The sequence below is a fragment of the Erpetoichthys calabaricus genome, chromosome 8 (assembly GCF_900747795.2).
Source record: "Erpetoichthys calabaricus chromosome 8, fErpCal1.3, whole genome shotgun sequence".
Taxonomy (NCBI): Eukaryota; Metazoa; Chordata; class Cladistia; order Polypteriformes; family Polypteridae; genus Erpetoichthys; species Erpetoichthys calabaricus.
In genome coordinates, this window is record NC_041401.2 from 63,246,199 (window position 1) to 63,274,130 (window position 27,932).

General features: G+C 37.6%; 1 protein-coding gene across 1 annotated transcript in view; it reads right to left on the bottom strand.

Moving 5' to 3' along the window:
• Positions 1-27,932, bottom strand: part of kiaa0753 (KIAA0753 ortholog) — a 103,754-nt gene that overhangs the window by 9,529 nt on the left and 66,293 nt on the right. Inside the window, exons 15-18 of the mRNA XM_028806636.2 lie at positions 27,511-27,681; positions 27,295-27,376; positions 27,064-27,178; positions 1,757-1,978 (exon numbers count right to left, since the gene is read on the bottom strand). Of these exons, the coding sequence (XP_028662469.2) occupies positions 1,757-1,978; positions 27,064-27,178; positions 27,295-27,376; positions 27,511-27,681 (590 nt within the window). The remainder of the gene's footprint in view (positions 1-1,756; positions 1,979-27,063; positions 27,179-27,294; positions 27,377-27,510; positions 27,682-27,932) is intronic.

Sequence of the window (27,932 nt, forward strand, 5' to 3'; positions counted from 1 at the left end):
CCAAATTTCAGCCTTCCACCTACAAGGGAAGTTCGAGAATTAGTGATGAGTCAGTCAGTCAGTCAGTCAGTCAGTCAGTGAGGGCTTTGCCTTTTATTAATATGTATAGATAAAACTGGTAAAGCGTTTAAAAGCTCAAAAGGTAAAAAAGAAAGCTGGATAAGCTTATGGCAAGCACACACCTGGATGTATAACAATACTGTTCATTAAATAGTATATGTGTAGGTAAAAATATTGAAGTTTAATTAATGAATACATCTCTTAGAACATATGCCCATGCATTTGTTTATTTAATAAATCATTCATTAATCTCTTAATCCTGTAGTTTAAATCTCTTAATTCTTACTTCATATAATGTCAGATGAGAGTGTGTAATATGAAAAACTTTTAATCAGTAAGGTTTATTCTTCATATTTAAGTCAACATGGACTATTATTATCTTTATAAGCATCGATTTAACAATTCAATGCTTGTGCTCAGGCCACCTGCAGAGTATATTTAAAAGAAAGTGACAAACTTTAGATGTCTCTGTGTTTTGGGTTTATTTAAAAAAAAAACACCTAATACACAACAGCAATATCAATACACTATGTATCGCTAATCAATCATCTTTTCTGACCATATATCAAAATCGTTATAGGACTGAAAAATTCATATCGGTTGGGCAGTACTCTCAACATTCTTTCAAAATGAAGCAGATTGATTCTGCAGGACTTTTCTGTACTTTGTACTTTTTAAAATGAGTTATTCCAAATATCATATGTCTGTGTTTTTTGTCAGTGCAGCTTTGACATCATGGACCATAAGGTGCATACTAATTCAGCGTGAGCAGGAACACTCAATAAAACTGAATAAAAAAAAAATTCAAATGATGGTGAGATACGAAGAAGGCAGATTCACCAGCGTTTGTGTATCAGTTTTTATCCCTCCAGATCAGAGAATTTCCAGTTCCATTGTCTCAAAACACCACTCACAGCTACAGTTAATCCCAGTTTTAGATAAAAACTAACAGTGTCAGATCTGGGGCGGGGGTGGGGTGTTGTATCGTGATCGTGACTGAGAGAATAAAAGTGAAAAAAAAACACTAACTTTTACAAGTACTATAAATGTACACTGGCTGTTACAGACACAAATCAAATATATATTTTTATTGTATAATGTTAACAATAAGAGCAGCTCACTACTCAAAATGGTAAATTTGCCAGGGATCCGTTTTGGAACTCATGACTTCCGGCTTATAAGTCCGCGGATCTTACCGCTACACCACGGAAGCGGTCGTATTATACTTGCACCTTTTGTGAAAGTGTTTATTTGATACTTGGCCATCAGCCTTCACACATTATACAGTTCATGTCTACATTTTGTTATTTATTACTAAAACATGAAAAACGTTTCTGTTTTAACAATGTGTTTACATAGATTGTTGTAGACACAAAACAAACATCAAATTATATCCCCTTACAATTCTGGCTAGTTCACTACCAGATAATCAATCAAGGCAGGAACTGAGAGAACTTCTTGCCCATTCTGAGGTGGTGGGGGGGATGGTATAGCAGGCTGCTTGGGCTTATCAACACATTTAGAAGACAAAAGACACTGATGGAGAGGTGCGAAGGGATTTAAGGTGGGCTGGATTTACGAGTTTTTTCGTTGTCTCTGGTAATTCTAGTGTTAAGTAACAATGTTGTTTTCATTTTCTTTATCAAGGCATTCAAATCTCTCAGAATATATTCTTATTTTTTTTGGAAAAACTGACCTGTTTACAATATCCCAGGGGTTAAACCCTCCTACAGCATCATGATATATAAGCCGGAGAAAAGCCTCATGCCTCTCTCTGTAGTCAAGAATGTTTTGTTGCATTCGTTTTGGTAAGAAGAGAGTTGTTGCTGCTGAATTTCTAAATTCCACCGTCTTGGGTATGGTGTGGTTTTCATTTTCCTGTGACTGTTCTTCTATGGATGAGTCCTCGTGCACAACACTGTAAAACACAGAAATAAAGCTACAGTAGAAACATAACAACAAAAGCAATCCATTCGAGTTAAGTACAATTAAGTAAAACGCTTAAATGGCAAGCACTTGGACATAAAGTCTGCTATAAAACTTGTTCAAAAAATAATTGTATTACAATTTTACTAGAAATTAAATTTTCATATAAGATACACATGTAAATCTATTCTAAGTCCAGGCAGTATCTTGGTCAAAGTGACTGCTATTAACAGTAGCAATTTAGTGAAAAGCTATAAATGGGATTCCACATAAATCTGGACAAAAAAGAAATCCCAATCAATGAAACTTTCTTGAAAATCTTGAAAGGAGACAAGACGTGATTGTCTCAGAGACACTTTCACATCCCGTAAGATGAGTCTTCGTGCCAAGCGATGTAACCAGAAGCCGGAAGCCCAGAGAGACAAGAGCTTATGCAAAGAGATTTGGAAAAGTCCTGCGTGGTTATGATATTCACTCACGGGCAGTTATACGTTGCATTGTCACGATGTAATTCCAAACATGGAATCAAAACTCAATGTAATACTGATGAAAAGGTAAAAGCGAAAAGAGATTGAAAATACGGACATAGGTAATATGACAGAAGTGCGCCGCACAAGATGCAGATCACGCGGCACGGCAGCAGCAGCAAGTCAGCAGCTGATCGAGTAAAGAGGAGGTAAAAAAAAAAAAAAAAAAAACTATTTGTTTCCCATTGTATTACTATTTAAGAGGGGGTGTCGGAGAAGCGACCACGTCTCCTTGGAATGCGTTCAGCCCCCCTCTTCACAACGCAAGCAGCAGAGACGGAAAGTGGTTAGTGTGTAGAGCAGGCCGGGGGGGATGGGGATTGAGTTGAGCAAAACGAGCAGGGGGTGAAACAACCTAGTCTTGACAAAAAAATTTAATTTTTCTTTAAGATAGCTGACAAAATGTACATAGAAGGAACTTAAAAGTGACATCAACAATAATAATAATGGTAATATATTTTATTTATTTGCCCCCTTTCTGATACTTAAATCATTTTGGAAATATTCAAAAGGATATAACAGGAATAGCAGCACAAAAAAACTCAATGAATGACACTAGATATAACCAAATATCAAAGCATTTAACATCAACTAAAAGATAAATACATGAAACCCAAAGTTCTACAACAACACAAAAAGCAATAAGCAATATTATATAAAATCCTTAATGACAATAAACAAATAACATCATTTTGATACTGTGTATATAATCACAAATACTTGGATAGACATGGTGAACCAGGAGGAAGGGCTAGCTAGAATCTCACAGTAAGCTAAATGCTTTCTTGTAGATGCCAGTTAAAAGAATGACTTGAGTCGGCAAATCTAATTCTTTTGAAAAGGCGATTCAAAAGTCTGGGTATAATAGAGCTGAAAAATCTGTCACCCACGGGTTAGTTTAACTCCAAAAAAGGCTGCTAGCATCAGTGGACCAGAGTGGATGAACAGGACTGTAAAACTGTAGGAGGTTGCTGATGTAGTCTGGTGTTAACCATTTACAGCTTTATAGGTTAGCAAAGCTACTCTGTATTCATTACTAAAAGAACCAAGGAGCAAATGAAGATCTAACAGAACAAGTTATGTGCTCACTGCTAAGGGTCTGAGCAGGGACTCTTGTAACAGAATTGTGACCTACCTGGAGCAAGGATAAAGAATAGGTTCCTGATACAAATGCTAATGAGGGACTTGATGAGTATCAGAAAGGAATGAACAAATTGTAAAAGGTGGGTAGTAAGTCATTTTTGTAATATAATCTACATACGTTGAATAAGAAAGGAGGAATGAAACAAAAACAACAACATGCATTTATAGTGGGGCAAAAGAGTATTTAGTCAGCCACCAATTGTGCAAGTTCTCCCACTTAAAAAGATGAGTGAGGCCTGTAATTTTCATCATAGGTATACCTCAACAATGAGAGACAAAATAAGAAAAAAAAAATCCAGAAAATCGCATTGTCTGATTTTTGAAGAATTTATTTGAACTCCTTTGTTACCCGGGCAGTTTGTTTGGGATCATTGTCATGCTGAAAGACCCAGCCACGTTTCATCTTCAATGCCCTTGCTGATGGAAGGAGGTTTTCACTCAAAATCTGACGATACATGGCCCCATTCATTCTTTCCTTTACACGGATTAGTCATCCTGGTCCCTTTGCAGAAAAACAGCCCCAAAGCATGATGTTTCCACCCCCATGCTTTACAGTAGGTATGGTGTTCTTTGGATGCAACTCAGCATTCTTTCTCCTCCAAACACGACGAGTAGAGTTTTTTTTCATCTGACCATATGACATTCTCCCAATCCTCTTCTGGATCATCCAAATGCTCTCTAGCAAACTTCAGACGGGCCTGCACATGTACTGGCTTAAGCAGGGGGACACGTCTGGCACTGCAGGATTTGAGTCCCTGGCAGCATAGTGTGTTACTGATGGTAGCCTTTGTTACTTTGGTCCCAGCTCTCTGCAGGTCATTCACTAGGTCCCCCCCGTGTGGTTCTGGGATTTTTGCTCACCGTTCTTGTGATCATTTTGACCCCACGGGGTGAGATCTTGCGTGGAGCCCCAGATCGAGGGAGATTATCAGTGGTCTTGTATGTCTTCCATTTTCTAATAATTTCTCCCACAGTTGATTTCTTCACACCAAGCTGCTTACCTATTGCAGATTCAGTCTTCCCAGCCTGGTGCAGGTCTACAATTTTGTTTCTGGTGTCCTTTGACAGCTCTTTGGTCTTGGCCATAGTGGAGTTTGGAGTGTGACTGTTTGAGGTTGTGGACAGGTGTCTTTTATATTGATAACGAGTTCAAACAAGTGCCATTAATACAGGTAACGAGTGGAGGACAGAGGAGCCTCTTATAGAAGAAGTTACAGGTCTGTGAGAGCCAGAAATCTTGCTTGTTTGTAGGTGACCAAATACTTATTTTCCACCATAATTTGCAAATAAATTCTTCAAAAATCAGACAATGCGATTTTCTGGATTTTTTTTTCTTATTTTGTCTCTCATTGTTGAGGTATACCTATGATGAAAATTACAGGCCTCTCTCATCTTTTTAAGTGGGAGAACTTGCACAATTGGTGGCTGACTAAATACTTTTTTGCCCCACTGTATGTTGCACGTTTTCATACAAATGGTGTAGCTCAATGTGCTTTACAAAATGAAGAAAGAAAAGTTTATAAAAAATAGAAATATAAAAATAAGAATAGGCAATACTATATAACAAAGAATAAAGTAAGGTCCGATGGCCAGGAGGGCAGAAAAAATTAAACAAAAGAACTGCACAGGGCTGGAGAAAAAAAAAATCTGCAGGGGTCCCGAGGCCACGAGACCGTCCAGCACCCACTGGGCATTCTACCTAATATAAATTATCTAAATCGGTCCTCATGGTTTTCAGGCTTCACATGGAAGAATTAGATGATGATGGTCATGTAGACATTTGGCCTGAAAATGAATAGATTCCTTACAGAAGATGAATTTCTAACAGTATGATGACCTAGAGTGAGTGAGGAGTTCATTTTCTTAAGCAGAGCTTTTAGTGACAGTTAGCATGAGTTCCGTGCTGCTACAATTTAATCTCAAAGAGCTTCACTCCATCCAGCATTTAATATTTTTAAAGCAAGCCATGGCTGAAATCGTAATCCATAAAAGTGCAAATGACCGTTTTGAGTGACCATTCACAAAAAGGCCACTTGTCAAAATTGCTTCACCATGTGTTCTCCTCTTAAAAAATAAGTAAATAGGATGTGGCTCACAGCTGCATAACTTACAGTGAAATGAAAAGAGGCCAAGACAAGTAAAGGTGCAAACTAAATTACAGCTGGACCTTGCATCACAGGCAACAGTAAACAAGTCAAGTCAAGTCAAGTTGGGAAGCATGCATTGGTACAGTGCAACATCCACCACATGACGAAACAGCTCGGGATTCCGGTTGGCAACCCCCCAGGCAGACACGTGGTCCAGTCCCACCCTCTGGAAATGACCTTCTATCTGCCGCAGCCAGGTGTTACGTGGGTGACCCCTTGGCCTGGTCCGGCCACTTGGGTCCCCAACAATGAGGATCCTATGAGCTGGATCACCCTCGGGGAATCGCGCCACATGGCCATAGTGCCGTAACTGACTCTCCCTCATAGTGCAAGTAATGTGCCTCATTCGGAACTCTATAAGCAACCGCTCATTCGACACAAAGTCAAATCAACGGTACCCAAGGATTTTACAGAAAGACACAGTACCAAAGGAGTCCAGTCTTCATCTCAGGTCACAGGATAGCGTCCATGTCTCGCAACCATATAGCAAGACAGGAAGCACCAGGCCTCTAAAGACTTTGAACTTCATGCTTTTGCACAGATATTGGGAGTGCAACACACCTCATAAGTGACCTCATGCCCCCCTCCATGTTCTCCCAATCTGTCTACCGACTTCATAGGAAGAGTCACCAAAGACAAGAATGTCACTGCTAAGGTAAGTAAACCTCTCGACAAGGTCGACACTCTCTCCGCAGACAGACACACTGCTGATGGCTGTGCCCAAGAGGTCATTAAACAGTAAACAAGTCTCTAAAAATCAAAAAAGAATACATACTGCAAATGAAAGGGAAAAAATACTTATTATTTAAGGTTTCCTCCTTTTATTGTTGCCCTTTGTCATATGAATATCAAGAAATACATTAGGTTATGCAAGACATCTCAATCAGAACATTTTCACACTTCAGTTTTTCCAACTCAAAAACCGAATATTATTATTACAGAATAAATTGCAGTTCTAGCTAAATCCATCAAAAGAAAATTGTGGCTTTGTTCATGCTCTTTAAATGCATTAATTTATTACAGTAAGACAGTACTCAATAAAGAAGGGGAAAAAATAGAGCAGCATAGTTGAAGAGATTTAAGGGTAAATATATTATATGATTATTTTGCTGCAGGCAGATTTTAGCTACTTGCTAACAATCAAGAACAACCTAAACTGATTAGTGTCTGCATGAATAATAACTGAGCATGTCAGCTGGGATTTGGAATATTATTTATTTGTTTATGCTGTGGCATTTATGCAGAATGAAATATACCTTTTATAATCTTTACTCACTGCACGGTTTAAAGTATAAGGGAAATATACATCAGATCCCCAGGACTGAGAACCTTAAAGATTAAAACTGCTGCCTTTAATACTGTGTTTGGAGGTCACCACAAAAATAAGAAGCCTGGAATTTCCAATCACACAGAAGTGAAAATCACTGCAATAATGCATCCTTCATTCTCATATAGTATATACAATATGAATTTTACATTCTATCTCCTTTTTAAATTTGGTTTATTTACAATATGCCAGAACTACTCTGTTTTATGGTAAATAAACAAGGTAAGTGGATTTTATAGGAGTTAATTATGAGAATAGAACACATATTTTACTAAGCAGCTCAGTGTCTCTCCTACAGAGCTGCAGTTATCTGGTTAACATCACAAGAGTACAGGCAGAGACAGAAGTCGTATCTCAGCCAAGCAGTCTTGCTGCCAGGATAATAATCTGCTAACATGTAAGCTACCACTGAGGCCTTGCTATATTTAGAAACACAATAGGCAGTCTCGATATTCAATTAAAGTGTGGGGGCCTCAACACTGATGGACTAGAGCAATAGTACACTGCTGAATGCCACTTGATCCTGTTAAGGCATTTGCTGGGTGAGAGTGGGAATCAGTAGATTGAAATGGTTCTTCTTCACTCACACAGAGGTAATTCACACCTTCTAGTATACAACAGAACAAGGCCGGAAAAAACAGGAGAGAGGGAGATACTTAAAGAAACAGGTATATAGAACAATCCATTACTGTACCAATAAAGACCCACAGAGTACTGTATAGTATACATTTACTTAAAGAAAACCAATAAAGCAAGAAAAAAGATAAAAGCGTAAAATGAAATTATCACATAAAATGCTCTTAGAATAGTTTTTTAACAGTATTATGTCTGCATTATCAAAATCACAATAACTTGAATTTTCACAGGTTGCTGTATAACTCAATTTAAATAACCCTGCTGTTATGTTTTAATGAATTTAATAATAATACAAAATAATAAAATACAAACACTAGTCATGTCAGAGAAGGACAGAAAAATGAAAGATTCCTTTTTAATGTTTATGATATGTAGAACCTGGTGGTAAAGTCAGAGATGTATGTTCTGGATAAAAAGATTTTTCTTTTATATTCAGAGCCATAGAAAAAAAGGGATATTCTTAGAAATAATATAGAAATGTAATAACCCAGCCATAGAAGATGCACAAACCAGTGTGTTTCGAAGGGCATCCGGTGTAAACTTTTGCCAGATCAATATTTGGACAATACAGATTTTCATACCAGATCAGTCGAGGCCCAGGTTAATAACAGCCACCACCAGTACTGTTAGCCAACAGGGTGCTGACAGAAATTGGGCTACTGTTAGCTGAAGAAGGAGAAGAAGATGGGGGAAGACGTGTCCGATGGCAGGAGGACAGAAGGAAGGTAAAGAGAGTGAAACTGAGGGTAGGAACTTTGGATGCTGGCAGTATGATTGGTAAGGGGGGAGAGTTAGCTGATGTGATGGAGAAAAGGAAGGTTTATATATTATTCGTGCAAGAGACTAAATGGAAGAGGAGTAAGGCCAGGTGGATTCAAATTATTCCATCATGTTGTGAATGGGAGGAGAAATGGGGTAGGGATCATTCTGAAGGAACAGTATGTCAAGAGTGTTTTGGAGATGAAAAGAGTGTCAGAGTGATGATTATGAAGCTGGAAACTGAAGCTGTGATGATGAATGTTGTTAGTGCATATGCCCCACAAGTTGGGTGTGCAATGAATGAGAAAGACGATTTCTGGAGAGAGCTGGATGAAGTGATGGACAGTGTACCCAAGGGACAGAGAGTGATGATTGGAGCAGATTTCAATGGACATGTTGGTGAAGGGAACAGAGGGGATAAGGAGGTGATGGGTATGTATGGAGGAATGAAGAAGGTCAGATGATACTAGATTTTGTGAAAAGGATGGACATAGCTGTGGTGAATACGTATTTTAAAAAGAGGGATGAACATTGGGTGATATACAAGAGTGGAGGAAGATGCACACAGGTAGATTATATCCTATGCAGGAGGGTCAATCTGAAGGAGACTGAAGATTGCAAAGTGGTGGCAGGGGAAAGTATAATTAGGCAGCATTGGGTGGTGGTCTGTAGGACAACAATGGAGATCAAGAAGAGGAGAAGAGTGAGGGCAGAGCCAAGGATCAAATGGTAGAAGTTGAAAAAGGAAGACTGCAAGGTTGACTTTAGGGAGGAGAGAAGACAGGCACTGGGTGGCATTGAAGAGTTGCCAGATAGCTGGGCAACTATAGCAGAAGTAGTAAGGGTGACAGCAACAAGGGTGCTTGGTGCGACATCTGGACAAAGGAAGGAGGAAAAGGAAACCTGGTGGTGGAATGAGGAAGTACAGGAGAGTATACTTAGGAAGAGGTTGGCAAAGAAGATGTGGGATAGTCAGAGAAATTTAGAAAGTAGACAAGAGTACAAGGAGATAAGGCGTAGAGGTGGCGAAGGCTAAAGAAAAGGCGTATGATGAGTTATATGAGAGGTTGGACACTAAGGAGGGAGAAAAGGACCTATACCAATTGGCTAGATAGAGGGACCAAGCTGGGAAAGATGTGCAGTAGTTTAGGATGATAAAGGATAAAGATGGAAACGTACTCACAAGCAAGGAGAGTTTGTTGAGCAGATGGAAAGAGTAATTTGAGACACTGATGAATTAAGAGAAAGAGACAGAAAGAAGGTTGGATGATGTGGAGATAGTGAATCAGGAAGTGCAACAGATTAGCAAGGAGGAAGTAAGGACAGCTATGAAGAGGAGGAAGAATGGAAAGGCCGTTGGTCCAGATGACATATCTGAGGAAGCATGCAGGTGTTTAGGAGAGATGGCAGTGGAGTTTTTAACCAGATTCTTTAACAGAATCTTGGAAAGTGAGAGGATGCCTGAGAAGTGGAGAAGAATTGATCTGGTACTGATTTTTAAGAATAAGGGGAATGTGCAGAGCTGTAGTAACTACAGGAGGATAAAACTGATGAGCGACAGTGTGAAGTTATGTGAAAGAGTAGTGGAAGTTCAGTTAAGAAGGGAGGTGATGATTAGTGAGCAGCAGTATGGTTTCATTCCAAGCAAGAGCACCACAGATGCTATGTTTACTCTGAGGGTGTTGCTGGAGAAGTTTAGAGAAGGCCAGAAGGAGTTGCATTGCATCTTTGTGGACCTGGAGAAAGCATATGACAGGGTGCCTTGATAGGAGTTGTGTTATTGTATGAGGAAGTCGGGAGTGGCAGAGAAGTATGTAAGAGTTGTACAGGATATGTACGAGGGAAGTGTGACAGTGGTGAGGTCTGACGGATGCATTCAGCATGGAGGTGGGATTACATCAGGTATCGGCTCTGAGCCCTTTCTTATTTGCAATCATGATGAACAGGTCGACAGACAAAATTAGACAGGACTACCCATGGACTATGATGTTTGCTGATGACATTGTGATCTGTAGTGATAGTAGGGAGTAGGTTGAGGAGTCCCTGGAGAGGTGGAGATATGCTCTAGAGAGGACAGGAATGAAGGTCAGTAGGAACAAGACAAAATACCTTGTGTGTGACAGGGAGGTCAGTGGAATGGTGAGGATGCAGGGAGTAGAGTTGGTGAAGGTGGATGAGTTTAAATACTAGGGATCAACAGTACTGAATAACGGGGATAGTGAAAGAGAGTTGAAAAAGAGTGCAGGCAGGGTGGAATGGGTGGAGAAGAATGTCAGCAGTGATTTGCGACAGACAGGTATCAGCAAGAGTGAAACAGAAGGTCTGTGGGATGGTAGTGAGACTAGCTATGTTACATGGGTTGGAGACGGTGGCACTGACCAAAAAACAGGCAACAGAGCTGGAAGTGGCAGAGTTAAACATGTTAAATTTGCATTAGACATGGACAGGATTAGAAATGGGTACATTAGAGAGTCAGTTGGACGGTTTGGAGACAAAGTCAGAGAGGAGAGATTGCGTTGGTTTGGACATGTGCAGTGGACCAATACATTTGAGCTCTATTCTACTTTGAAAAGGAATAATGTGATGAATAATAAATAAGAGAAATATTTTTTTTTGACTCAAAGATGCACATCTTGCCCTAAGGCCTAAGTATGATATGCTCCTTAGCAAAGGCTATTTTTTGTAGATAAAGCTGAAAACAGAATGCCATCAAAATTCTTTCATACATTTTTTTCAAAGTCTGCAAGTATCAACCCAATCACTCAAAACACTTACAGGTTTTGAGGAGACAGACTATAGCATGTCATAATTTTATTTATACTATAACCAGCCTATTGAAATACATGAAGGAAGAGCAGGGAAAGATATTTCTAAATTTCCTAAATAAAATTATGCTTCCTAGGAGAAATTATTAAAGACTGGCAAACACAATCGTATTCCATAAAAAGTGTATGAGCCAACCTTTGTAACAAGTTAATACTGTATATACCACAGTAAAATTAATTGATTAATTGATGGACCCAAACATCTTAAATACAGGTTCATTAGTGAATAATTGACATTGGTTTAGATGGAGGTTATTATGTTTGACTAGTATGCTGGAATTTAATGGGGATGCAACAAAAATCTAGTAAGGTATCTCATGAAGGAATATAAGTGGCAATGAGCAGACATGTGTAAAATTAGATGGAACACAGCAGTTAAGATTATGGAGAAAAGATATCTGAAATGTTGGGTCCTCAGGGATTGGTAATGGGACTGTTAGTCTTGTTAACCCAAATATTGTGTGAAAGAGTTGCTACACTGACTTTAGAACTGCAGGCTATAAGCTCCGAGGAAAGACTGAAGGAGATGAACTCTTTCATGTTAGGTAAACAAAGATTAAGGTGCTATGATAGATGTTTTTTACTCTATGAAGGAAGATAAAATAAGGTCTTCAGCAAAACAGATGTGTCCAGCAGATCATGTTAACAAATCTACCAAATGAGTAATGTGTTTGTTTATCCCCTCCAAGAAGGTCAGGTAAAATTAAGTTTTTCTTGTGAAATATATTTTGGCCTTCACTGTCTCTTTTTGTTTTACTTTTTAGAAATCTTAATTCTTTAAATAATTTTACTTGAACTCTCCCAGGCATGGTTCAATTGGTCATCTAGCCAAAATATTGGAAGGTGGAAGTCAATAGTAAAAGTTGGTTCAAGTATCCAGTGTACAAACCTTGCTCTTGACGTATGATTTTTTTTCTTTTTCAATCTACTCCTTTACTCTTTTTTCTTATGGGGCCTGTTACTGGGTGGTATCCCTCTAAATCTACTTGTTTTATTAACTCATGAGGCTTGATCGATGACAATTGGTGATGTATTAGTATTTTTTGTTGTTTAAATTCTCCAAAATGACATTACTTGACCTATTTTTGTATTTGACATTTAAATGATAATAAAAAGTCTACTCACAAAATTAGAACATTTAGGCCTTTTGCATCCTAGTTTATTGAACTTTGAATTCAAAACATTGCTTGAAAATTTGTTTCTGTGAGATCAGATTTGCTAACAAGTTATTTTGGAATGACATTATTTCTTTTTATTTCTTCCAAAAACTAACAACGCTGTCAACATAAAATACCTACCATTTATTCCAAATGATTTGCCAAATTTCCTATACATACATGCATGATATATTATATACACACACACACACACACACACACACAATATATATAATATATATATATATACACGCACACACTGATTTGCTTGACTGTAAAGTATCTGCATCAGTATTCCAAGTTCTTTGGGAAATCAAGTAATCACAAAGAGGCCAGGATCTTAAATAATTAAAACTAAGCAAGCAACATTTCATGTCCTAATTTATAATGGCCTTAAGACAGTTTAAATGCTGCTATGAAAAATTATGGGTAAATGCTACACATTCATCTGTTCGGAGAGATGACAGGCTCCACACAGACAACTGACAGCTGACAAAGTCACCATAGTGAAGCAAGAGAAAAGCACCCATTTTGACACAACATAATCCTAATTAAACTCTAGTGTACTTAGCATATAAATTGGTTCTGCCTTAACCACTAATGGAACACATTGCATTAAAGCTAAGCACTGAATGGATTTCCTATATGTTTGTGATCTTTACCCTTGTCAGTTATGACATATTAGGATATGTGCAGTATTCCTATACACATGACAATACTATTACTACCACTAAATCATATATAGTGCAACTAACAAGAAAAATGCCACAAAACAGAGGACCAAATTCAGAAAAAAGGCCTGCAATAGATTTATATGCAAGATTTAAAATTTTAGTCATTTAAGGGAGGGGGTTGATTTTTTTTTTTTTAACTGTTCTGGAAAAGGAATATGAAACATTTACTTTAACAGACATCTTTGGTTGCTGTTTTTTTATTTTTGCCTTCATGAGTTCTTTAATGTTTTTTGTTACTACAGAAATGAACTGTAATTAGTTTAAAAGAATAAAAATAGGTACACCTCACTCTACTGGATTATTCATCTATTACATTATCTCTAGGTAGACTTAGAGGAGTTTGGAAAGACTCTATGCACATCTAAATAGTCATTAAAACTTGCTATTTCAATATGTTTAGTAAGTCAATAAAAGTCATTGAATATCACATATTCATTCAGATTTATTTTTAAATTTCAACATTCCTACTAGTCTCCAGTTCATTCTTATCAAAAACATTTTTACAGCAAAAATAAAAAAATCAGGACAGAAAATGGCTATATAGTTGAGACACTTTAGCAGCCTTTCAGGGTTTGGTGTGTGGTGTGTTGCCTGCTACTTAGTCATTTGTTAAAATCAGTCTATACTAAAGTTAACTAACCAAGTACAAAGGCAGGGAAGGCTTCAAGAGCAAGTAGGTACATTTTGTGTATGTCAGCGTGGCAGTAGCTTAAAAAATGAAAATGATAAATCACTGCACTACAACTGCTCTAACAGAGGTAAATTGTAATTAGTAACCAAAAATTCCAAAAAATCAAAAATGATTACTTATTTCAAACAGATTTGGAAGATTTCTGCCACAGACACCAAATAAAATGGTCTTATTTATACATTGAGTTTGAGGTTTTATCCAAGTGACTTGATATAAGCAGCTTTTATACCATTTTATTTCTCAAACCCCACAAAAAAATAACTCCAATAAAATTGAAAATAGCACAAAACAAGACCTGGAATGAGAGTTGCTTAATATAGAAGATCAAAGCTGAGTAATCACTTGCAATATAATAGCTGCAGAATAAAGTACTGTGACAAAACCTTTTTTCCCCTCCTAGAAAACAATGTATATTGCAGAAGATATCAAAACGACAACAAAATGTTGTTTGGTCACAGTCCACAGATCACATATGAAACTGATACTCAAAGAGGAATTTGAAAGGATGCTTGATTCATAATTGCCTTTGTCAAACAAGAAAATGCAGAAAATGTTAAAGACACCATCATGTAACCAATATCATATTCAATAATAAAGTCAAAGTAAAAAGTATGTGAACCCCTAGGAATTATCTATATTTATGTCTAATTCCCATATAAAACATGGTCATATCTTCATGTCAGTCACAATAATGAACAAACACAGTCTCCTATAACTAAAGACACACAGATTTTAAGAGAATTTTTGACCATATTGAATAAACCATTCAAACTGTGAAACTGAAGGTTGGAAAAATTAAGTGAACCCTAAGCTAATGACTTTTTAAAATGCTCATTGCAGTCAGAATTTAGCACACCTGGAGTCCATTTAATGAAGTTCAGAGGTGTGGCCTAGAATTACTTGATAAAAAACACTATAAAGTTTGAGTTTGAGCTTTTGACCAGAAGCATATCCAGATGGGAATCATGCCTCGCACAAAAGAGCTGTCTGAAGAGCTACAATCGAGAATTGTTAATCTACATAAGGCTGGAAAGGGTTACAAAGTCATCCCAAAGATTTTAGATATTCATCAGTCTACTGTTAGGCAAGTTGTCTATAAATGGAGACAATTTGGTATTGTGGCTACTTTGCCTAGAAGTGGGTGCCCTGCCAAGATGACCCCATAACGCAAAGTCAGCAATGAGGTAAAGAAGAGCCGTAGAGTGACAGCAAAGGACTTGAAGAAGTCATTAGAACTGGCTAACATCTCTGTTCATGAGTCAACTATACACAAAACATTGATCAAGAAAGGAGTCCATGGCAAGACACCAAGAAGGAAGCCACTGCTATCAAAAAAGAACATTGCTGAACGCCTGAAGTTTGCAAAAGAGCACTTGGACACTCCACAATGGTACTGGGAAAATGTTTTGTGGAGTGATGAAACCAAAATTGAAATATTTGGGAGGAACAAGCAGAACTTCATTTGGCGTAAAAAGGGCACTGCATATCAACATCAAAACATCATCCCTACAGTAAAGTATGGTGGAGGGAACATCATGATTTGGGCCTGCTTTGCTGCATCAGGGCCTGGACAGCTTGCCATCATTGTGGGGAAAATGAATTCACAAGTTTATCAACAAATTCTCCAGGATAATGTGAGGGTGTCTGTCTGTCTGTCAACTTAAGCTCAGAAGAGGCTGGGTGATGCAACAGGACAATGACCCCAAACATCGCAGCAAATCCACAGCACAATGGCTTCAGAAGAACAAACTCCGCCTTTTGGAGTGGCCCAGTCAGAGCCCAGATGTCAATCCTATTGAGATGCTGTGGAATGACTTGAAGAGAGCCATATACAGAAGACAACCAAAGAATATGGAAGAGTTAAGGCAGTTCTGCAGGGAAGAATGGGTTAAAATTCCCCCCGCACGATGTGCAGGTCTGATCTGCAGTTACAGGAAGCGCCTGGTTAAGGTCATTGCTGCCAAAGGAGGGTCAACCAGTTACAGTCGACCCTTGATATACGATCGGCCTGACATGCGAACAATTTGATTTACGACCAAAATTTTTGTTTTGATTTATGACCAACATCTTGCATTACGACCTGAATGTGGTCACGTGTATCCGCTTGCCCGATTGTAAACAAACAGCCAAGAGCGTTCGTAAGCGTCGGTCGGAGCCCAGATACATGTGTTTGTGGACATAACTTCGGTCAGTGCAGTGATTTATATAATTTTTTTGATAATTGCTAAGGAAGGAAGAGAAGGTAACAAAGGTAAAGAAAGTGATCACAATCGAAACGAAGAAGGAAATTGTGCAGAAAAATGAGAATGGTGTTCGTGTGACCGATCTTGCTAATATGTACAGCATGTCAAAATCCACCATCGCGACAATTTTACGAAGATTTGTATAAGGAGGCTCCTTCCAAACAATAACCACCTTCCATTTCATTCTCCACCTCCTCCTCCTCCTCCCTTCCTGCAACCCAAAGATGTCAAATTAAATGGTGAGTACAGTATGAAATTGTTGTTTCTGGTAGGCTAGGCACTTTTTATAACTTTTTGGTTAGTACAGCACGGTGGTGCAGTGGGTAGCGCTGCTGCCTTGCAGTTGGGAGTCCTGGGGACCTGGGTTCGCTTCCCGGGTCCTCCCTGCGTGGAGTTTGCATGTTCTCCCCGTGTCTGCGTGGGTTTCCTCCGGGCGCTCCGGTTTCCTCCCACAGTCCAAAGACATGCAGGTTAGGTGGATTGGTGATTCTAAATTGACCCTAGTATGTGCTTGGTGTGTGGGTGTGTTTGTGTGTGTCCTGCGGTGGGTTGGCACCCTGCCCGGGATTGGTTCCTGCCTTGTGCCCTGTGTTGGCTGGGATTGGCTCCAGCAGACCCCCGTGACCCTATGTTCGGATTCAGCGGGTTGGAAAATGGATGGATGGATGGACATTAGAAAAAGTATTGGTGTTTTGGTAAATTATGCACATTATGCAACCCTTTTTTATTATGAAAAGGTTAAGTAAGTGTTGCTGTGGGAGGTTCGGAACGCATTATGGGTATTTCCATTATTTCTTATGGGAAAAATAGTCTTGACTTACAACCAACTTGAGTTACAACCAGCCCTCGCAAACGAATTGAGTTCGTAAGTGAAGGGTCCACTGTATTAAATCCCAAGGATCAATTACTTTTTCCACTACCACTGTGTACGTTGAATGCATTTGTAAAATAAAGACATGAAAGAGTAGAATTTTTTGTGTGTCATTGGCTTAAGCTCATTGTGTATATCAGTACCTGTGACTTAGATGAAGATCAGATCACTTTTTATGACCAATTCATGCTTTAAACCAGATAATTCCAAAGGGTTCACATACTTTTTACTTTGACTGTATGTCTTCATAACTGAACACATGTATATGTTGATATTTATTATATTTAAATGTGCACACGATTATACAATATTTGCAGCTTTTTGGATTTTTTTCACTCTTTCAAATCTGAACAATAGACGAAAGACAGGAAGTGAATAGTTAGCAATAAATATTGATAGTTATTTACTAAATAAAGTCATCTAACATTCAAAGCTCCTTTGTTTTCAATATAAATGACCCCATAATTTAATCAATAAAATTTAATGAACATTTAACAAGAACTTTGTGTATTAATAAGGCTCTTCTACGAATATGAAGAAAGCAAAACCACAAACATCAACCTCTACCTTAAAGGATAACTTCGGTGTTTATTTCTTCACAAACGTACTATGTGAAGTGAAAATTGTGTGCCAGGAAAGAGGGTATGGAGGGTATAAGAAAGAAAATCTTAAAAACTTACCAAATACATCAATTTTTCAAGCCAAGACCGTTGTTGAGTGTTGATTTGGACCTTCTGCATTTCTGATGCATGTTTGTGACAAAATAGGGGATCTGGAAATAAGCATTTAATTGCATATTCCTGGTACTTTTTTTCTCATGGTAAGGATACATTTTCTGTTCGCTTGTGTGAGTTCTCACATAAATACGGAAATAAATCAAAACAAAACCAACCACATAGCACAAATAATTACTGTGATTTGGTCTTTTGAGATGAAACCACGCCCTGGAGGAAGAGTGAAAGGTTAATATGCAGGAAGACTATTGCACACAGGTGGACTTATTTTGAATTTCATAATACAGGTGTGTTTTTTGTTAAATATGACATGTACTGTATACACTAATTTACAATGTGTATGTAATCACAACAAACGGCTCAATACTGACCTTATCCACCTTAATAAAAGGATAAGTGTCTGTATGTATGTCCATATGGTTATTATGTCTCTCTCATTCCAAAAAATAGCCATCACAAACATTTTCAGTAATAAAAGGCATTGGATGCGTCATTCCAATAGGTAGTGCATCAAAAACATTAACACTGCTTTAATGGAATGCAATACCAAATGGCATGTAACAAAGACATATGTATTGCATGGTGCGCTGCCAATGCTAATGCTGAGGTCTATGTTGATTACTTAGATTTCAAACCATCCTAGACATATAGCACAGGCAACATATAATGTAAAATTGTAAAATGAGCTGTCAATGGCCAAGATTTTCTCACTAGAAATCAATTAGACTAGGTTAGATTAATTTTATTAATCCCAAAAGGATTAACCTACAGTGATGCAAAGCCTTCTTTGACTTGACTACTATTGCTGAACAGTGCAAAACTGAACTCACTATTCACCAGACTTTGCAACAGTATCTTGGTGAATGAAAAAGGAAACTTCATAGACAAAGAGAATAATTATAGAATTCACTGCATCTGATAAGCAACCATAGTCAGCTATAGAGAATGTGGGGTTATAATGCTCATGGGATTAACTAAAGCCAAGTTATTAGCTGCTTACCAGGCAATAGTTTTTTTCCTTGTTTAAACAGTTCAGCTTCTGCTGTACAGGAAGGTTAGTGCAAAGATTACCATCATGAGATCCACAACTGATATCTGGATTGAGGATGGACCCAATGTTAATATTGTGTGGATGAGAAATTCAAGCTTCAATATGCTTTGCTGCAGTAAATTGATTCTGTACTTCACACACCATTTCTCAGTGGTAGCATTGCTGGCTCGCAACAAGGAGCTGATGTTCATGTCCCTGGTAATCCCTGCATGGAGTGTGCTTGTTCTTCCTACGTCTATTTGGGTTTCCTCCCTTAGTCAAAAGACATGCAGTTTAGGTTGACTGGCAATTCTAAATTGGCCCTAGTATGTGTGCGTGTCTGTTTACCCTGAGATGGACTGGTGCCTTGCCCAGGGATTGTTCCTGCCTTGTGCCCTGTGTTTGCTGGAAGAGGCTCCTGAATCCCTGTGACTCTACTCAGAATAAAGCAGGCTTGGAAGGTGAATGGATGGACATGCCATTTCTGGAAACAATGACTCTAGGATGCTGGTCTTAGACTCAGAACTGCAAAGAAAAAATCCACTGTCAATGGTTTGTTCTTTTGACCAATTTAACCTTTTCTTTTCACTGTTATAGATGACACTGGTATTGGGCGTGTACTATTTAAGGATGGAGCCAAATGAGGACCTGTAAGGTATCCATTTCTCAGAACGGAGACTATATTGTACTTATCCTCTTTTGTATCTAGTCCTTCCACTTCTTTTTCTATTCTTGTTAGATTACGTTTGTCAACAACAACACACTGCACTGTTTCCCAAGAAACATTTATGAACACAGGAATGAGCTGTAGGAATGCCAGTACCTTGTAAACAAAGGAAAGACCAATTTTTTTGCTTTACTTAGCCGAATAACTGGATTCCACTGTAAAAATACAATAGCAAAGATTTCTTTAATAGCTAATTATTATTTAAACATGATTATGATGAGCTAAGAGAGTTTAATATCAGGGTACAGGAGTAATGGCTGCTGGAAATGGGGCTTTGCAGTCACATGTAAATAATTTATAAATTAAGCACTAATAGACATATGCAACATTATTAATGTATTGGCTGTACTTCTGAACCAAGGTGATGGCAATTTGATAAAAGCGTATCAATTTTAACGTAAATCATGAAAATGTATGGGCGATTAAACACAAATGTAGATTGATCATATCTTAGAAGTTTATTTGGTACTGTTGGCAATTTAAAAAATGTCTGGAGTACTAGGGTGTTGTACCGTGTTAGCCATTATGAATGTAGAGAAAAGCCAAGCAAAATGACACCTTTTATTGGCTAACTAGAAAGATTACAATATGCAAGCTTTCGAGGCAACTCAGGCCCCTTCTTCAGGCAAGATGTAATCAAATGTCTGGAAAATGAATGGATTCTTAAATAAGGAAGCTTCTCTCCCCCTAGGGATTGTTGACACCTGCTGTCTCCTGCCTTGTACCATCCATTTCACAGCTGCTAGTTTACACCGACAAAGCTTGAATGGCTGTGAAACCTAGCTTTTTGCAGCTTTCAAAAACTGTAAAAATACACAAGCATATGAGTTTGCTTATTCATATTAGATTCAATTGTTTTTAAGTCTTTCATTCTTGGCACATATTCTCTTTTAGACAAAAAAAAAACAAGTTGGTGGTTATGGACCTTTTGCACATCATTCAGAATCCCTGCTCACTTAACTGGGATAAGAGTTTCATGTGTGAATGCTACTGTCCCCAGAGATTACTAGGGTGTCCTACTATGTGTGAATAAGCAAATCTCAGTAAACTCCTAGGGTAGGAGTGTTAACCAGGGAACCTCCTAATTTAAAGTATGAACAGGATTATAATAGCTTTAGTACTCAGACCATGGTTCAAGTAAAAATATTTATCTTCAATTAGACAAGATCTCTGCTGACTATTTCTTATATTAATCACTGAATCTTTGCTTAATGCACTGTCAGCACTGCTGTCTTTGCATTTCTAGTCAGCCACTATATATCAAAAGAACAATTCAATAAATATATTCTGATATTTTGTTAATGGTCCCAAGTGCCAGAATCTATTGCGTGCCATAAAATATCGAAATTAATTAACCTTCACATAGGTGATAGAATTGTAAAGGGCTTCCCATGCCGCACTGATCTTTATTAATTTTGTTTGAGGGATAGTAAAGTTCTGGCTCTTTACTTTCATTTTTTGATGAAATGTGTCTGAGTCTGAGAACCAGTGTAATATAGCTTATTTTGATTACAAAGTGTAATGTTTATTGATGGTAAACATTAGAGATCTTTGAGAAAGAGGAAAAAAAAAGTTACTAGGCCAGTACTTCATTGTTGCATATAGGTTACACAGGTAAAAGAAGCACCTGTGCTACAGATGAGAAGAATAAAATCAATAATGATAGACAGGCAGATAGACAGACACACACAGTTGGAGTTTGGCATAGCCTTGTTGGGTTCCGTGAGGGCCACCAGGGGGAATACAGTGCTCTACTTTGGGCTTTCACCACACCTGGGAATGACTCCAGGATCAATTAATGAGCCACCTGGAGCACTCCCAGGATCTGAATAAAAGGAGCCGCCTCACTCCAATCAGGAGCCAGAGTTGGGAGGAAGCGGACAAAGCTTGAGGGAAGAATGGAGAGAAAGAAGAAAGACAGAGAGAAGAGAGAAAAAGACTGAACAACAACAACAACATTTACTTATATTGCATGTTTTCATACAAATGATGCCACTCAAAACTGCTTTACAAGATTAAAAAAGAAAAGTTTATTAAAATTATATATATATATATATACAGTGGTGTGAAAAACTATTTGCCCCCTTCCTGATTTCTTATTCTTTTGCATGTTTGTCACACAAAATGTTTCTGATCATCAAACACATTTAACCATTAGTCAAATATAACACAAGTAAACACAAAATGCAGTTTTTAAATGATGGTGTTTATTATTTAGGGAGAAAAAAAATCCAAACCTACATGGCCCTGTGTGAAAAAGTAATTGCCCCCTTGTTAAAAAATAACCTAACTGTGGTGTATCACACCTGAGTTCAATTTCCGTAGCCACCCCCAGGCCTGATTACTGCCACACCTGTTTCAATCAAGAAATCACTTAAATAGGAGCTGCCTGACACAGAGAAGTAGACCAAAAGCACCTCAAAAGCTAGACATCATGCCAAGATCCAAAGAAATTCAGGAACAAATGAGAACAGAAGTAATTGAGATCTATCAGTCTGGTAAAGGTTATAAAGCCAATTCTAAAGCTTTGGGACTCCAGCGTACCACAGTGAGAGCCATTATCCACAAATGGCAAAAACATGGAACAGTGGTGAACCTTCCCAGGAGTGGCCGGCCGACCAAAATTACCCCAAGAGCGCAGAGACAACTCATCCGAGAGGTCACAAAAGACCCCAGGACAACGTCTAAAGAACTGCAGGCCTCACTTGCCTCAATTAAGGTCAGTGTTCACGACTCCACCATAAGAAAGAGACTGGGCAAAAACGGCCTGCATGGCAGATTTCCAAGACGCAAACCACTGTTAAGCAAAAAGAACATTAGGGCTCGTCTCAATTTTGCTAAGAAACATCTCAATGATTGCCAAGACTTTTGGGAAAATACCTTGTGGACTGATGAGTCAAAAGTTGAACTTTTTGGAAGGCAAATGTCCCGTTACATCTGGCGTAAAAGGAACACAGCATTTCAGAAAAAGAACATCATACCAACAGTAAAATATGGTGGTGGTAGTGTGATGGTCTGGGGTTGTTTTGCTGCTTCAGGACCTGGAAGGCTTGCTGTGATAGATGGAACCATGAATTCAACTGTCTACCAAAAAATCCTGAAGGAGAATGTCCGGCCGTCTGTTCGTCAACTCAAGCTGAAGCGATCTTGGGTGCTGCAACAGGACAATGACCCAAAACACACCAGCAAATCCACCTCTGAATGGCTGAAGAAAAACAAAATGAAGACTTTGGAGTGGCCTAGTCAAAGTCCTGACCTGAATCCAATTGAGATGCTATGGCATGACCTTAAAAAGGCGGTTCATGCTAGAAAACCCTCAACTAAAGCTGAATTACAACAATTTTGCAAAGATGAGTGGGCCAAAATTCCTCCAGAGCGCTGTAAAAGACTCATTGCAAGTTATCGCAAACGCTTGATTGCAGTTATTGCTGCTAAGGGTGGCCCAACCAGTTATTAGGTTCAGGGGGCAATTACTTTTTCACACAGGGCCATGTAGGTTTGGATTTTTTTTTCTCCCTAAATAATAAAAACCACCATTTACAAACTGCATTTTGTGTTTACTTGTGTTATATTTGACTAATGGTTAAATGTGTTTGATGATCAGAAACATTTTGTGTGACAAACATGCAAAAGAATAAGAAATCAGGAAGGGGGCAAATAGTTTTTCACACCACTGTATATATATATAAATAAGATTAGACAATACTAACTAACAAAGAATAAAGTAAGGTCCAATGGCCAGGAGGACAGAAAAAAAAATCCAGTGGGCTGGATGAAAAAAAAAAAAAAAATCTATAGGGGTTCTGAGGCCACGAGACCACTTGACCTCAGACTGGGGCGACGGTTCATCTTTCATCAGGACAATGACCCTAAGCACACAGCCAAGATATCAAAGGAGTGGCTTCAGGACAACTCTGTGAATGTCCTTGAGTGGTCCAGCCAGAGCTCAGACTTGAATCTGATTGAACATCTCTGGACAGATCTTAAAATGGCTGTGCACCGACGCTTCCCATCCAACCTGATGGAGCTTGAGAGGTGCTGCAAAGAGGAATGGGCGAAACTGGCCAAGGATAGGTGTGCCAAGCTTGTGGCATCATATTCAAAAAGACTTGAGGCTGTAATTGCTGCCAAAGGTGCCTCGACAAAGTATTGAGCAAAGGCTGTGAATACTTATGTACATGTGATTTCTCAGTTTTTTTATTTTTAATAAATTTGCAAAAACCTCAAGTAAACTTTTTCATGTTGTCATTATGGGGTGTTGTGTGTAGAATCCTGAGGAAAAAAATGAATTTAATCCATTTTGGAATAAGGCTGTAACATAACAAAATGTGGAAAAAGTGATGCGCTGTGAATACTTTCCGGATGCACTGTATGTATATATATATGTATATATATATATATATATATATATATATATATATATATATATATACACACACACACGCATACACACCAGATATATGTATATATACACACACACACACACACACACACACACACACACACACCAGAATGCCTATAAAGGGAAGAAAATTTAAAAAGGAAGAAAACGTCTGACTTGACATTCAGAGTCAAACTAAGGCATTATGCAGGCATATTGCTGTTGGTATAAAGGAGCCCCAGTAGCATTTCTTGACACACTTCTGCTGAATCATTTATTGTCTGAAAATACTCTGTGTTAGTGTATCAGAAGGAGGATGTACAGCATTCTTCATAATAGCACTCAGTTTTGTTTAAATTCTCTCTTTTGCAACTACTTCCAGGGGTTTCATAATGCATCCCATTACTTAGCCTGCCCTTTTAAATAAGCCAGATGATATAAAAGTAAAAAAAGAAACCTCATTACAATGGTCTGTGTGCAATTTTTACTGAAGAAAGGTCAAATTATGCAGAAGCAATCAATGTATCAAGTAAAATGTTGACAGGCATGATTCACAGAGCTATATTTCATGAGGTTAGACAACACTGTCTACTACTGAACAAGCAAGAGAGTCTGATTCCCCTAATTGATCTCTGTAGCCTGAAAGTTTACCCCAACACCTACCACCAACGAGGACAACAAGCTGTGATAGAGTTGAAACAGTGCTTTTTGTGATAAGGACCTGACGATAACATTTATATATCTTAGTTTAACTGCATATAAGAGATCAGATTAGATAACTGTTCTTAATCCCAAGGGGAAATTTAGATATATACAGAACAGAAAAATAATAATCAAAGATACAGACTAACAGGACAAATGAAACAATCAATCAATAGACAGATAAATAAATAAAATAAATAAATAAATACACATTGTGCAGAAAGAGCAAAATGAATACAAGTGAACTTAAAGAGTTCAAGTATTTAGTCTGGGATGTCGGGAGTATGCAATAAATTGCCTGATTGAAGCAGATAAAAAAAAAAAAAAATCACCAGAGGTGCTTCTTAGCACAAGGTGGAGAAATGAGCCTATAGCTAAAGGTGCTCCAAATGAGTTCCCCCTGGAGGGGATGGAAAGGATATTTCATGATAGTAATCTAATTTTGCCATAATACTCTTTTCCACAAAATGTTCCAGTGTCTCCAGGGTTAGCCCAGCGATGGAGCAGGCTTTCATGATGTTTGTTCAGGAATTTTGTGCCATTTGAATTTAAGTGGCTTCCCCAGGAGAAGGAGTAGAAGTACAGAACAATACACTGGTTACTATGGGCTGGTAAAGCACTTCTAAAAGCTTGCTGCATAAATATCTTTAGCATACCTTTATACTTTCAGCAGATCTTTAGCAAAAATGAATTGATGCAAGAAGTCTTTATTGCACTTGGTCTAATTTAGAATATAATTTAATTTCATTACACTTACATTATAGTCTGTGCAATACAGAAGCTTGGTTTCTGGTATGAGCGTTTGATAACATGCAAACTATTTAGCTCTGCATGAATACCTTAGAATCAATGTATTGTGACTAGTCTGTTTCTGAATGAAATACCTTTTTTTAACTTGGATTAAAGATATAGGAATATGTTAATAACAATAATAAACATGAAAAACAAAAAAATTCTGTAAGTGGGGGAATTATGCAAATAACAGTAGAATATGATACTGTCAAATACAAACCTAAGTTGAATTTTAGAGTGGCTCAGTCCACTCAAATGTTTTGTATGTACATTTGTTTTCTTTTTTTGACTAATGTAATGCTTTACTGTAAGATTTGTTTTTGATGACTCACCCTACAGTTACCTCTTAAAGGTGCAGGAATAAATCATAACTAAAGCTAGGAAGAACAATCAGTACAATAAGATAAGTTGTTTTCTTTAGTCTTTATATTTTACATTAAGCAGATAGAACATAGAAAGTGAGCAGCCTCAAAACTGCTTTAAAATTTATACTTCAATTTATTTAAGAGGTTCTAATTTAATTAAGTATATGACATTTTGCTCCTTGGTTCACTGACTCTAGTGGATATAAAAAGTCTACATTCCTTTATTTAAAATGAAGCTTGTGCTGGTGTAAAGAAATAAAGGTAAATAATGTAAGACCTTTTTCACCTTTAATAATGGCTTGTATCCAAAAACATTTAAATGAAAAACAAATGCATAACTTCTATAAAAACAGAAAAAAAGTCCAAATAAAAAACTGTGATACTGTCATGAGGTTTTGGCACATGCAGAATCTAATATTGAGCGTATTACTACCTCTTTCTCTGAACATTTTGTCTAGCTTAATAATTTTTACCATTATGTTTCTGACAGCATTTTGTTTATTGTTTAACTTAATGGCAGCCACCCATTTGTGAATTTTTCTCCAATGGAGGCCATGTTGCTAATTACATTCCTCCATGTGACAGCAGGAAGTGCCCTGTGTGATGCCACCAGTATTTATGATGTGGCATGTAAACTCATTGTGCAGGTTTGTAGATACTGTGAAAAACTTTGTGTTAGTTTTTTAAAATCTTTTCAAGAAAACTCATCTGTGAATGTATATTTCAACTTGGTTACCTTTTACAGCTCTGAAATTCTGGTTAAAATAATCTTTTGGCTTCTGACCATTGCTAATTTAAAGACAATGTCTCTCTCACTCATTTCCTAGTTCTGGTGCTTTACTTCTGCCTGTAGCACAAATATGTTGAAAAAGACTCATTCAAACAGCGCTGTGGCTGTAATAAGAGAAGGGTCTTCCACACAATATTAGCTAAAAATTGTGTAGTCTTATGCAACATTTTAACTTATTTCCCTAAAAAATAACTTTACAATCTGTACATTACAAAACTGTATTAAAGATAAAAAAGTATCAGACACAGTAAGTCTTGATTTTGACCTTCACATCATCAAAAGCAAACATGTCTCCAAGTGTGTGCAGAATTCCAATATCTACTTATATTTTTCGCACTTTTAACATTTCCTCATTTAACTGTGCTCACATTTCCTATCATTTAATGTTAGCTCATGTTAAGACACAGAAAAATACAAATGTTAAAAAACACTTAAGGTTTTCTGAATTTAACATCAAACATTCAGTAATGCTATTCTTCTATTTCAGTTGGCTTACTTTGATTCAACGGGGGCCTCAACAATGATTTCAACACTAGGGTCTCGACGCTCCATGCTTTTTGTGATTTTAATTGGCAGGGGATTGACAGGTTTTTTTTCATGGGAAGATTTCCCTGCAAATAGAGGAAAATATTAACTCAAAATAAAATATTTTATTATTATGGGCCTGCAAAATATGTTTTTAAATTAGTGAGCTAAAAGTGACATATCCAAGGAACAATGCATATACCTGTCTTATCAGCCTCTGTCCACACATCAGGATCACTATAGATAATGCGGGTTAATCTTTGCCTTACAGCCTCCTGGTCTTTCTAAAAACAAAAAAGAAAAATTATTTTGTTAATTTTTCAGTTACGTATATTGGTGTTCTTTCAAGCTGATCCACCCAAACCAGATCCAACAATGTGTCTTAGTATATGATTTTGTAAGTACAACAACAGCTCACCTCCATCTCCTCCATTCGGGCCAACATGGCTTCCAAGGTAGGACTGTCTTGCATCGCCATGCCAGCCTGATGGATCTGTCGACTTTCCTCTATATTCCAAAGAGCCTGAACAGTGTCTTCTAGTAGTTCATCCAGGATTTTTTCACTCAGTAAATCTGCATTCCATGCTGCCTAAATTGTAAAATAAATCCTTCAGCTAAAAAAGTAAATAAATATGCATAACCTGATTTTTTCTTGATATAAAAGGAAAGGGTATCAAATTTTAATCTTTAATGAAAGAAACAGTTAAATATAAAAAGTATAGCAGCATCAGGGTACAGGTTAAACAAACACAAACATTCAACAACAAAAAAAAATCAGTAAATCATAAATACTGTGTGTGTGTGTGTGTATATATATATATATATATATATATATATATA